Here is a 13,855-nt window from a genome sequence, read left to right on the forward strand (position 1 = left end):
AGAATGTTTGAAGAGGGGTTCACTCAGGTGGATGGGGGAACAGATAGTTCCTCTTACGTGATCGAGATTTCTCCAAACTTAGACTTGTTGGAAGACACAGTAAGCCTGGTGCTTCAATTTGTCGTTCTTTGCTCTACTACCGAACACTGGACCCTTCAGGAAATCAGCGATGTTGGCCTGTCACGGGGCATAGCCGGAATGGCTTTGAGGGTGAGTTCTTTATTGCTTTCTTCGTTTTGTGTCTTCTACTTTTGTTGACTTCTCTTTGTCCTCTTTTCTTTCTTCAAACTTTTATTTTGGAGACTGAGAGTCTTCGCCGTGAGGAGAAGCGGGTGGCCATCTTTCAGAAGGTGGTTTCAAAATACTGTTGATACCGTGACAAGTGTTGTGAGATTCATGCACGACTTAGGGAGGGCGACAATCCTCAGTCCCTTAGGGAGGAGTTGGAGTGGGAGGACATGGACCTGATGCGGTCCATGGGCAGACGCAACGAACTTGAGGGGCTGCTTAGGGATAAAGAAGAAGAGCTCGAGGTGGGCAAGGGCGTTTCGGCTGAGTGTGCTGATCTTCAAGTGAAGGTGGTCGCCCTACGGGCGGAGCTTGAGCAGATTGATTCTATGATCGCCGGTCTAAGTGTTGAGCTGGCGGAGAAGGCGACCGAATTGGAGGGGAAAATGGCCGAGTTGGAGAGAGTCGAAGAAGCCGGGGTAGTGGCCTTGGCGAGGGCTGCAGTATTGGATGATTCTATTTGTATTCTCGGGTCTGAGTGCGCAACTAAGATGGGGACGACTACTCTGAGGGAGGCATGACTTGATGAGAGAATTGGCGAACTTGAGGGAGAGGTCTCGACCCTGGGTGATCAAATTGCTGCTTTCGAGGCTGAGAGGGCTCAATTGTTAGCTTCGACTCCTTCTGCGTCCACCTCTGCTGACGTTTCTCACCATTTTTACGAGATGTGGATCCATGCTGAGGCTCAGCGGTGTGTATATATATATATATTTATGGCAGCGGGGAATGTTTCAGAAGCCGCTTTTGAAGAAGTTCATGTGAAAGCATGTGAGGCCCAGCTTGCCTGCGGCTATGACCCCGCGACATCGGAGGCCGATGGGGATGATGAGGTTGAGGATGGGCTTGCCCTTGATGATGAACGTTTTGATGGAGAGGGTGACGGTGGAGGTGACGTCGCTGAACCCAATAGAGAAAGAGATAATGGCGTGGATGGGGGCGATGCTGAGTGAAACCTTTGTGCTTTTAACTTGTCCTTTTTGTACTTAGTTTTTTTTTTTGTATTTAATTGGTTGGGTGGGGATCCCCTTTTTGGCCCTTTGTAAGGCACTATCTCTTTTGTTTTTGAATAACACAGTCGGTTAGTCTTTGATGGTATGTCTTTGGCTCTTCCTTTTCCTTTCGGATTTCTTGGATTTGATCGCAATAAGTCCCTGACTTTTGGTAATCGATTCGAGCGAGATCGAACTTGACCTGCTAATTCGAACAAGGTCGAACTTGACTTATTAACTCGAGCGAGATCGTATTTGGTATGTTAATTTGAACGAGATCAAGTTTTGACACGTTCATTCGAGCGAAGTCAATTTTTGACTCGCTAGTTCAAGCGAGGTCAAGTTTTGACTTGTAAATTCGAGCGAGACCGAATTTCGACTTGCCAATTTGAGCAGTCGAGTTTTTACCTGTAAATTCGAGCGAGGTCGAACTTTGACTTGCCGGTTTGGGTGAAGTCGAGTTTTGACTTGTAAATTCGAGCAAGGTCGAACTTCGACTTGTTAGTTTAGATGAAGTTGAGTTTTGACTTGTAAATTCGAGCGAGGTTGAATTTCGACTTGCCACTTTGGACGAAGTCGAGTTTTGACTTGTAAATTCGGGCGAGGTTGAATTTTGACTTGCCAGTTTGGACGAAGTCGAGTTAGGTCGACCATTTTTCCTGTGTTGGCGTGACGTGTAAACTTGGTGGAGTCACGTAAGAATTCCGTATGTTGTTTTGCTTATTCATTTATTGGACAAGGTTACATGTTATTGTACGATCCGTAGATACGTTCAAGGAGTCCCAGTCTATCTAGTTCCTTCATCGCTCCACCTGGAGAGGTAGTTGATAAACTGGGTGATGAATGTCACACTTAAGCGGGGATCACGTATGGGCGAGATTAGATTTTAACTAGTTGTGTTGTTGCATAGTTGCTTTGGCGAGTGCGTGGATGGATTTCATGGACTTGTGTTATTTCTGAGTACTGGAGAGATTCGTATGTTCTCCGAGCTGGTGATTCGGTCCCAGTCTATTCAGTCTTTTCCCTTCATGGCGTTAAGTACCAATTTATGGGAGAGGCGACTTCACTCATCTGTTGCCTGCAAGATGATATGGCGTGGAGAGTGTTGTTTTCATGGCGTTTGTCGTAGTTGAGAGAGTGTTCCTGTTCCTATCCCACTCAAAGAAGAAATAGTAAGTTAAACCCAAACTAAATTGTTTGTTACCTTGGCCTGATTGGTCGTCGAGTGGAGAGGGGTGTTGTAATACGACTCGTTTTAACCCATACTTGAATGCTGGCTTCAGATTTGATCTCGGCCCTGTGCTTGGCTTCGTCGTTAATCGAATCTGGGCGTCTTGTGGAATGACAACTTATTTTGCCCGTTGGCATCTCGAGTTCGAGTCCCGGTCCGACCCAGTCCCAGGTACATGAAAATAAGTGGAACATAAGTCATACCACAAACATACGGGCAGGGTAAGCTTGCCATTTCAAAGAATTACACAATAGGCTATCATTCCTTCCTAAGAGAGAGGAGGCAGTGTGCATAAAGTGTAGATTGGTATCTCACATTAATATATCAATAAGATAGTGGACGTGCTTAGTGCGTAGTTACCATACTCCTATTTTGACAACTCACGCTTACGACATACCAAACTTACCCCTTCAACAAGATGTGGCTTTCACGTAGATATCAAAATATAATTTTGTTTTCGTGCAAAGATTTGACCTCGGTTTGTTTGGCTATTTCAAGAGCTTGCCTACAAATATTTTGAGTTGGTGTTTGTACTGAGAGGGCGAGGTTATATCAACCGAGAAGTGGGACTCTAGCTGACCTTAGATCTGAAGGAGACTAAAACTTTGGCTAGAAAATCCCCACAGACAGCACCAAATTGTTCGACTAAAAAGTGTTAGACTCTTTTATAGAACTAATTAAATAAGAAGATTTGAGGCAAATTCTAGCCAAAGATAATTTATCCTAGATCTGAGGTAAGAGATAAGAATAAGCAGGCATAACTGAACATAAAATTTAACTATAATAATGATTGAATCCAAATCGTATAAGAAAAGGATGATGATTTTGATGATATCAAATTATAATGAAGAGTACATAGATAAAAAGGGTCACCGTTCTTGAATAAGATTGACCCCCATATATTTGATACAATGCCATTAAAGATGGATAGTGAGGATCTAAGCATCCTTTCTCCTTTCTTCTTGACCAGGAGCCAGAGATGAATTATCTCCTTTCTCCCTCAAGATATGTCTACCTGTGTACGTGAGTTTTGGCCAACCCCCCACCCCCACCCCCAGCTACTCTCTCATCCGATATTTATACAAAAAACCCTTTCTTTCCCCAACGGTCCTTAACCGGAATACTTAAGTTCTTGGAATATCCTGTGGAATATTCCTCTATAAATATCTAAGGGTTGAACTAGCCGTTCAGGCTGAATGGAGTGCTTGACCTCGACCGCAGCCGAATCGCTCGTTAGTGTATCGCTTCTCATACGTGACCTCGGCTCGGTTAGCTCTTGGTTGTCCTCCTTTAAGTGAAATTCTTCTATTCAGATTTCGACCTATATATTAACGTGTTCTTTTTGCGTGCAAATCACGCGTGTCACATAATAAAAAAGGTGCGTCTTAGTTACACTATAGAAAAATTGAGTGTGTAAGATAATTTTTATCCGCAAAACATGTGTAATAGAGATTTGGTCCATAGTTCAGGGGTAACTTATGTATTTTGCCAATTCCCTACTTTATACTTCGTAGTAATAGTTGTGTTTACTTCAAGTTGAACAATTGTTTAAATATAAGGTTTGACTAGTTTCATTAACCCGGCCAAAGTAAACAAGTTAACAGTACAACAACAAGAAGTAACCTCACAAAACTAAAATAGATATTACTCCACCAATCGCATTGTTCACGCCCGCGCGTGTATATAAACAAGGAACCAATTAGATTTTCAAACTTCTCTGGTCCCGGCACGTAGCAGATTACAACCCAATTAAATTAAAATAGAAGCAGAAAAAACAATAGCACAGATATTGATTAATGCTTAATTCAATTCAAGTTCGACTTTAACATCCATCCGCGTGATCTCTCGTTGTTTCTCTCTCTTCCCCCTTCCGGCCTTCCCCACTCTCACTCACTTTCTCTCTCTAGGGTTTCAATTCGGCGCCGTTTTTGATTTATTCAATCCGAGAGTGTAATCTGCTATCACTATCTCGTTCGCAATTTTCAGGTAATTCGCTCATTTTATCAACGAGAATTTTTAATGTACTAGAAATTTTTACTAGTATTCTATAAACCGATTTTATTGCTAATGTATGTTTAAGCTTTATTGATTGTTTAGTTTCGTATATTAAGCTTCAACTAAAGTTCAGTACTTGAACTTTGATCGCTTTATGTGCTTGAACACATTTATTTGCATTTATCCTTATTATTGACTGTGTTTAGAGGACTGAGTTTTTGTTAGGAACTAATAATTTTTTTATTTTTTTTTTGAGTTTGGACTGAGATCTAGTATGGCTAATTGTATGGTCAGTTATTCTATTGGAATTTGAAGTTCACGAGGTTAGAGGTGTTGATAATAATGCACTTACATGAACTAGGATATGTAGTGAATCCGTTTAATCCTATTTTCGTTCGTGATTTCAGTATCTATTGCTTTTTAAGCTGCTTTTTGTGCATCTTAATCTGTGAGGGATTTGCTTGAAGTCATTACTTGTGCTGTTTGATTGAGCTCTGTGGTTCTTTTAAAGACGCAAAAGGCTTGTTTCTCCTGAACAGTTTTTCATGAAGTCTATACTCGCAGCTGAGAATTTTGATCTTTTAATTTTCTTTTCTGGGTGGTGCTTCGCATGATGGATAATCTTGCTATTAACTTTTTTTCTGTCTTGTCAGTGTTTATATTCTGCTGTTATCCTTTTTTTTTTTTTGGAGAAGGTAACAGATTTCAATATATTAAAAAGGAAAGCCCTTGCACAGGGATTGTGCTTAGGGGTAACATGGTTACAAAACCCCCAAAAAGACAAAAACCAAATTTGTAACAGCTACAAGGAGTCAATGAGATCTACTAGGGACTATATCTTGTACAAGTGCTTCTTTACACTAAAAAATAAAACAAAAATATGCAATTCATCTTGTTCCCCTGTTCATGATTAGCCAAATATTCAAAACATCTTGAGTTTCTCTCCCTCCATATTGTGTACCAAATACATGCTGGGATAATGTTCCACCACCCCCTTTGACCTGTGCCTATACCTGAGCCATTCCGACATGCCATCATCTCATCAGTTCCCCAAGGCATTGCCCAAATTAGGCCTTTCATGCTCATGAACAACTGCCATAATCTACTGTTAACCTGACAGTGTGAAGAGATGGCTTATTGTTTCATTTCAATTCCACACAAAAAACATCTTGAGCACAAAGGCAATCCTCTCTATCAGATTGTCATTTGTCAGAGCAGCCTGTTTCACCACTAGCCAGCAAAATTCACTTTAAGGGGTATTTTTCGTCTTCCATATGTGTTTCCAGTGCCAGGGCCCAAAATGCTGGTGACTTCTGTTTAAAATCCTGTAAGCTGATTTTACTGATAATATTCCATTGTTATTCCTGTCGCATACCAGCTTGTCTTCTTCTTCAGTCCTCTTGTTCTGTGGTTCCCCTGAAGTTGTGTAGCATACTATAGAAGGCAGTCACTCTGCTTACCACCCAGCCATTAAAAAATCTTCTAAATGTAAGGTTCCAGTTCTGTGGACTCCAAGTTTCTGCTGTTATCCTTATCTTGTCACCAACAATTGGCTGTTGCTATTTGTGTGCATAAATAGAACTTTGCTTAAGTTGCAATTACTTTGCAGAAGGTGCTGCTAAGCCATATGATTTAAGGTCCTTCAAACCTTTAAAAAAAGGAAAAAGATTCTTTAAATTTTACCACTTCCAATCTATCTTTATTTATGTGAGTTTGAAGGAGTGATTTGTAACTGCTGGGGTGCACCTATTATATTGCTATTTAAACGTGTCTGCAATTTCTTGATTGGCATCGTTCTCCAATTGATGCAATATTTCTTATTTGAGCTGATTGGGCTCTGTAGATGCTGCTTTATTCTTTTAACGTGCCCCATTTACATTCAATGGTACTACTACTTTGATTGAAAGCAAGTTAGGGTTGGCTATATGAATCCCCATCTTCTGTGTCGCTCTATTTAAGATCATCTCAGTCCAATATTATGATAAAATAAAAAACAAAAAGCACTAGAGGTTCTCTATATTGTTTAGTGGCATATAAATCTCTGACAAGACTAAAAGTCCCTTAGGAAATATTGGACCTAAATTAAATGTACGAACGTAACTAAAAATTAATTCTTCTAATTGGTATCCTCTATATAGATTGCTTTCTTTCATTATACCTTATTAATTGTTAGGCTTGCATGGTTTCCTAGAGATTGTACGCCTTTTGAGACAACTTTCTTTTATGTAATTTTTGGTCTACCTCCTCTTATAAGCCTTGCTTGCCATGGTTTACACCTACGGACCAATGCAATTGGTGGTTGACGTAAGGCAGATATGACCAAACCATCTCAAGCATTGTCTCTCATTTTATCCTTTATGTATGCTACTTGCACCTTCTAATGAATGTGGTATTTTCTAGCTACTCCCTCCGTTTCAGTTTATGCAACACTATTTCCTTATTAGTCCATTCCAAAAACAATGATACATTGCATATCTGAAAATAATTAATCTTTAAGCTTTCCATGTTACTTTTAATGAGAAGCTTTTATAGCCACACAAATGTTATGGCATTTTTAAAACTACAAACTTCAAACGTCTTAAACCCACACAAATGTTATGGCATGTTTGAGACCACAAGTTTCAAGAAATTTCTTTTCTTTCTATGTGCCGAGTCAAACTATGTTACATAAATTGTAGCAGTGGGGGTATTAACACTATGATATTTTTCTTATCACAATTAATTTTATTTTCATTTACTTTAGTAAGGGACTTTCTTTTGGTAATAATACTTTTTGAAAAAAGCAACATTGTGACTTATCGATTACAAAAATATAAAGAAAAAAGAAAGAAAAGAGAAAGCTCTCTTCTCTTCATCATGATGCAAGGATTTATTTAAGCATCTTGTGAAACGACGTAATAGTAATTTAAGATGGACAAAGATATGCTTATGTTGATATCATTTGAACTAGTTTAACAACACACTATGGGAGGGTACAGTGATTACGGACTTACTGTTAAGTTACACGGTCTTATCTATGTAGGACATGCAAATGACAACCAAATGTGAAATAAATAAGATTTTTATACCAATACCAATATTATTTGTTTAGTACCTTAAACCAAGCAATCCCTTAATGATAGCACTACTTCAAGTTCATTCTTATATATCTTATACATACGGGATATCTCATGTGTTGGCAGGAACAATATGGCAATGGAAGTCACTCAGTTCCTTCTAAATGCACAATCAGTTGATTCAACAGCGCGAAAACATGCAGAAGAAACATTGAAGCAGTTTCAGGAGCAAAATCTTCCTGGTTTTCTGTTGTCTCTGTCTGGAGAGCTGGCTAGTGAGGATAAGCCAGTTGATAGTCGCAAGTTGGCAGGTTTAGTATTGAAAAATGCTTTGGATGCCAAGGAACAACACAGGAAATATGAACTTGTCCAAAGATGGCTATCACTTGATGTGACTGTGAAGACCCAAATTAAAGCATGCTTGTTACAGACCCTCTCTTCTCCTGCACCTGATGCTCGTTCAACTGCTTCACAAGTCATTGCCAAGGTTGCTGGCATTGAGCTGCCTCAGAAGCAGTGGCCTGAGTTGATCGGGTCACTCTTGTCAAATCAACAGCTCCCTGCTCATGTCAGGCAAGCTACTTTGGAGACACTAGGGTATTTATGTGAAGAAGTTTCTCCTGATGTTCTGGAGCAGGATCAAGTGAATAATATCCTTACAGCTGTAGTTCAGGGTATGAATGCTGAAGAAGGGAACAACGATGTGAGGCTTGCTGCTACCCGAGCACTATATAATGCACTTGGTTTTGCTCAGGCAAATTTCAACAATGATATGGAGCGCGACTTTATTATGAGAGTTGTCTGTCAGGCCACTCTGTCTCCTGAAGTCAAAATTCGGCAGGCTGCTTTTGAATGTTTAGTCTCGATTTCATCTACTTACTATGAGAAATTAGCTCCTTATATTCAAGACATCTTTAGCATTACAGCAAAAGCTGTTAGAGAGGATGAAGAGCCTGTTGCTCTTCAAGCCATTGAATTCTGGAGCTCGATCTGTGACGAGGAGATTGATATTTTAGAAGATTATGGGGGTGAGTTTACTGCAGATTCTGATGTTCCTTGCTATAATTTCATCAAGCAGGCTCTCCCTGCACTTGTCCCTATGCTATTGGAGACACTTCTTAAGCAAGAAGAAGATCAGGATCAGGATGAAGGTGCTTGGAATCTTGCAATGGCCGGAGGCACTTGCCTTGGTCTGGTCTCAAGGACTGTAGGAGATGACATTGTCCCTCTTGTTATGCCATTCATCGAGGAGAATATTACAAAGCCTGACTGGAGGCAAAGAGAGGCTGCCACTTATGCCTTTGGCTCCATTTTGGAAGGTCCTTCACCTGATAAGCTAATTCCCATTGTTAATGTTGCTCTAAGTTTCATGCTTACTGCATTGACTAAGGATCCCAATAGCCATGTGAAGGACACTACAGCATGGACCCTTGGAAGAATATTTGAATTTCTTCATGGCTCAACAGTGGAGATACCCATTATTACTCCAGCAAGCTGTCAACAGATCATTACAGTTCTACTTCAGAGCATGAAGGATGCTCCAAATGTTGCTGAAAAAGCATGTGGTGCTCTCTATTTTCTTTCCCAAGGGTATGGGGATGTGGGTGCATCATCTCCCTTGACACCTTTTTTCCAGGAGATCGTGCAATCCCTTCTCACAGTGACGCACAGAGAAGATGCTGGTGAGTCACGACTTAGGACTGCTGCATATGAGGTACTGAATGAAGTTGTGAGGTGTTCAACAGATGAAACAGCTCCCATGGTTTTGCAACTAGTTCCTGTCATTATGATGGAGCTCCACCAGAGTCTTGAGGCTCAGAAGCTCTCATCTGATGAAAGAGAAAAGCGGAGTGAGTTGCAAGGTCTTTTGTGTGGATGCTTACAGGTTATTATCCAGAAGTTGGGAGCATCAGAGCCGACAAAGTATGTTTTCTTGCAGTATGCTGATCAGATCATGAGCCTTTTCCTCAAGGTCTTTGCATGTAGAAGTGCTACTGTGCATGAGGAAGCCATGCTTGCCATTGGAGCACTTGCCTATGCAACTGGTGCTGACTTTGCCAAGTACATGCCTGAATTTTACAAGTACCTGGAAATGGGTCTTCAGAATTTCGAGGAGTACCAAGTCTGTGCGGTCACAATTGGTGTTGTGGGTGATGTATGCAGAGCATTGGAGGATAGGATATTGCCTTATTGTGATGGTATAATGACACAGCTTCTCAAGGACCTATCAAGTAACCAGCTACACCGTTCTGTAAAGCCACCAATATTTTCGTGCTTTGGTGACATAGCCTTGGCGATAGGGGAGAATTTTGAGAAGTACTTGATGTATTCAATGCCTATGCTCCAGAGTGCTGCAGAGCTGTCAGCCCACACATCTGGTGCTGATGATGAGATGATAGAATACACGAATCTTCTAAGAAATGGAATCTTGGAGGCTTATTCCGCTATATTTCAGGGCTTCAAGAATTCACCTAAAACCCAACTGTTGATTCCCTATGCACCTCATATCCTTCAATTCCTGGATAGTATTTACATGGAGAAAGACATGTAAGTATTGCTTGATCGCTTCTACTTTTCTCTTTTCCTCTATCTATGAAGGTCATTGATGTTCTGATTTCCTGGATTTACCCCCTTTCTTCTCCTGAATTTCAGGGATGATGTGGTAATGAAGACTGCTATTGGAGTTCTGGGAGATCTAGCGGATACTCTGGGCAGTAATGCTGGTTCTTTAATTCAACAATCAGTATCAAGCAAAGACTTTTTGAATGAATGCTTGTCGTCGGATGACCATTTGATTAAGGAATCTGCTGAGTGGGCCCAGATGGCGATTAGTCGTGCCATTTCAGTTTAAAGCTGTGGGTACTTGATACATACTTTTTCTTTTTTTCATGTCCCTGCATGCATGTAGTTGTGTCGAGTTGAGATCCGATATTGCATTCATGTGTCAAGTCATTGCAATTTTCTGACAATGGAAGAAATTTGCATTCAAGTTGTCAGACACGTGCCAGCACCGTCGGCGGGGTTATTTTGTTTTGCGATGGGGTGGGTCATGGTGATTGCTCGGGAGTTGATGGCCTTCCATTTAGACTGAATGTGATGTTACTGATGCTGTATATTGGGGTTGGGAGGGAATATTCCTGTAATTTACTGAAGAAAAAAGGTTCCTGGCTTATCTCTTTTCTTGTGGGTCTGACCTGGTGCTCTAACAAGAAATGCGGAGGTCCTGGTGTTCCTATCTTCCTCAAGGGTCAGCATGTACAAGTCCCAAGTTTTGGTAGTCTTGATACTCAGCCCTAGATTCTTTTTTATTTTCTTATATATATATTTTGAGTTGGTCGGTCCGTGTCTTTGTCGGAATCAGCTGCATCTGTTTTATAGTCGAATTACATAGCATCTCATTCATTTCTTTTGCATATACTTATGGTGGCTTTAGCTCATTATTTAGAGGCATTCCATCAGACTTCTTTCATATTTTACGTCTCTTACAGCATTTTTCATTTATTAAAAGTCAGTATTAGAAATATCTTGCACACATGATAGCATGTATTCTTTCCTTTTTCCACTGTTAAAGTACAGGTTTTTTCTAACCTTTTAAAAAGACTGCTCTTTTGATTGTGAAAGTGTATTCATTGTCTTTGAAGAGTATGATATTGAAATGTCACCAACTTCAATGACATTACAGGGAATTGGGAGTCACTTGTTTTTTCAAGTGCCTTTTTTTGGTATCAGGATCATTTTCCAGGTTTTAGGTGCTACATTTCTACACAAATGCATGTATGTTCTTTTGTTATTGATGCTGCATTGGGGTTTAGCCGAGTGATTTTATGGTGTGCCTTATACAATTGATATTAGTTGTGTGAGACCTCTTTTTATCTCACACATTTGTGGACCCAAATCTAACACATTTGGGTCCACAAAATTTTGGGACCACAAAGTTGTGAGACAAAAAAGAGGCCTTACATAACTAGCGTCAGTTGTATGAGGCACAAAATAAAATATTTCGGATTTAGCCTATATTGTAAACAGTGCGCTAACATTGTAGAAGGTCAAAGACCAATTTCTCTTGGCAAATCTTATAATTTTATTTGTAGTAAAACATAAAAAGAAATTAATAAGCTAATCTTTTATTTATTTTTTATATAGGAGGAAAAAGGCACCAAAAAAAGAAAGAAAGAAGAATTCTGTTACCAAATCCAAGTTAAGACAATAGGCTAAGCTGATATTGAAAAAGCTGAAGCTAGAAAAGTGGAGCAAAGCCTGCTCATCCATAAAATTAGAGAGTAGAACTGTTGGCAACCCGAAAATAGGCAAACGCCGGAGTAGAATGTTTTTTTATACAAACACACATTGAATCGACCCTACAAGGATTAGCAAATGGTTAGAGCTTCATGAACATGGAGTGTGTTTAATAATAGTCGAGTACTAACAAAATTTCTTAGACTATATACTCAATAGTTCAAAGTTGTTAATTAATCATTATGTTGTTGCACATTGTGTCTCCGAGAAAATCAAACAAAGTTGCTGCAGTGCTAGATTATGATTACGCAGGACCTAACACCAGGCATGATCCAAGAAGAAAGAAAGGCAACCATAAAGTGATTACACCAATAGTGCAGTTGTTGTCGCTGAAATGATCCGTAGAGTGCATCCGCCAAGATTTTGATTGATCTCTTAACCAGTCAGTTTACAGAGCTGCTGCATTCTCAAACCTCTAGTTGGAAAATCTATGTTCTTTCCTAGTTCATATATATATATATCCAACTGCTGCAGAATTTGAACTGCCTAAGGGGATAGCACCCCATATTCTAAGTGAATGTGAATAAACCTCGTCTGCCTGGTCAAAAGTTTTGTTCATCCATAGCCTGTTTACAGGTCAAAACCAATAGTTAACCTCAACCGTATCAGAAAAGGTATACATAATAGCAAAATGGAGACCACAAACTAATAGTAAATAAAGCTTACAAAAAGGCTGAGGACCACAGGATTTTATGCACTAAGTTGAGTCAAATGAAATTTTCTTAGAACTAAGGATTGTAGGGCTTAACCCCGAAGGGAGCCCTTCCAAAAATTCTCAACGGCCAGGGGCGAACCCAGGCCGAAGAGGGGGTTTGGAAATAGTTTTCAACCAGCAATAGACGCGCCTCGGTTAGAACCTCACTAGCTGCGTCATTGCCCCAAGCGCAAAGATGTTTTGAATCGTTGCCCAGCTTCTGGTTTTATAAGACTCATGTCTCTCTTCTGCCTCTTCTATTACCGATGTGGGATAAACTGGCTCACACCTCTTTCTTATTTCCTTATCTTCTATTCTATTCGCTAATTTTGAAACAACAAATACCACAGCCTAAATAATTCTTAATTTTCTCGATTTCTCTTTCCCTCGCAATAACATTTTCCTCCTATCAATTTATTTCGCTTGCTTGAAATTTACATATTTTGAAGCTTAATAGACAAGAATTTGAATGGGGATTTTTAACTTTCACCAAAATATATAAAGAATAACATTGCAGCTGAAATGTGAAAATAGTATAAATTTTTGTTAAATTCAAAGTACTATTAGTATATCTGAATTTTAACATTAATTAAATTTTGTTATTCGGGAAAATGATTCATTCTTTGTTGAGTGGATTGAAATATAAATGAAATCAAATGAAATGGAATAAAAAAGATCAGTATTATTAGATTGGAAAAATATAAAGTATATCGGATCAATTTTGTTTTCCTTCTATTATATTTCAATAAAACTAAGTCACTGTTAATCAGGGAGAATGTTGCTCTTCTTGCTATTTGTTTAACCCAAAAAATAATTTTCAAGGTCAAAGCAATTAATTTTATATGACCGGCCACAAGCAACCAATTCGATCCAAAAGATGTAAATTTTGTTAATGCAATGTGATAGAGAAGTGAAAAAAATATTCAACGGCAAATAATATAATAAAAATAAAATAAAGAAGAAATAAGTTTTATTGGATGATCCTTGATAGTATGATGAGCCGAACAGAGCTTGAGGAGCCGAATTATGACAAACTTGGGAGCAAGTTGCTATGAATTACAATGTATAGAATAATAGAGAAGAAAATTAGATGATTACAATGGTGATAAAGTATGTTTATTATAGGGCTAAATCTAAGTAATCATTCTCCTTTAATTATGGGTCCATTATGAGCATTTGCATAATCCAACTGTTACTATTTGGAGGACTTGTAACAGTTGAGTAAATATTGGAATTCCATAACTGATGAGTTAATTCCGTAAATGATGAGTTAATTCCGTAACTGATGAGTTAATTCTATAACTGA

General features: G+C 39.3%; 1 protein-coding gene, 1 long non-coding RNA gene and 1 other non-coding gene across 3 annotated transcripts; 1 reads left to right on the forward strand and 2 right to left on the reverse strand.

Moving 5' to 3' along the window:
* Nucleotides 1-4,294: 4,294 nt before the first annotated feature.
* Nucleotides 4,295-10,972, forward strand: LOC104238765 (importin subunit beta-1-like). Its single transcript, XM_009793234.2, has 3 exons — nt 4,295-4,494; nt 7,686-10,106; nt 10,212-10,972. Exons 2-3 carry the CDS (start codon nt 7,693-7,695, stop codon nt 10,408-10,410), a joined length of 2,613 nt encoding a protein of 870 aa, XP_009791536.1. The 5' UTR covers nt 4,295-4,494; nt 7,686-7,692; the 3' UTR covers nt 10,411-10,972.
* A 1,032-nt stretch (nt 10,973-12,004) lies between these two features.
* LOC104238759 (uncharacterized) lies at nt 12,005-12,732 on the reverse strand. The gene is made up of 2 exons (XR_713959.1): nt 12,522-12,732; nt 12,005-12,421 (listed from the first exon to the last, which is right to left on the reverse strand). It is a non-coding gene; the product is annotated as an uncharacterized lncRNA (long non-coding RNA).
* LOC138872302 (U4 spliceosomal RNA) lies at nt 12,597-12,747 on the reverse strand. The gene has a single exon (XR_011400762.1). It is a non-coding gene; the product is annotated as a U4 spliceosomal RNA (small nuclear RNA).
* Between the last annotated feature and the right edge of the window lie 1,108 nt (nt 12,748-13,855).

The sequence above is a fragment of the Nicotiana sylvestris genome, chromosome 6 (assembly GCF_000393655.2).
Source record: "Nicotiana sylvestris chromosome 6, ASM39365v2, whole genome shotgun sequence".
Classification (NCBI taxonomy): Eukaryota; Viridiplantae; Streptophyta; class Magnoliopsida; order Solanales; family Solanaceae; genus Nicotiana; species Nicotiana sylvestris.

Coding starts and splice junctions, on each gene's coding strand:
- LOC104238765 (XM_009793234.2), top strand. CDS start 7,693: ATGGCAATGGAAGTCACTCAGTTCCTTCTAAATGCACAATCAGTTGAT. Junction 10,107..10,211: donor ATTTACATGGAGAAAGACAT/GTAAGTATTGCT, acceptor CCTGAATTTCAG/GGATGATGTGGTAATGAAGA.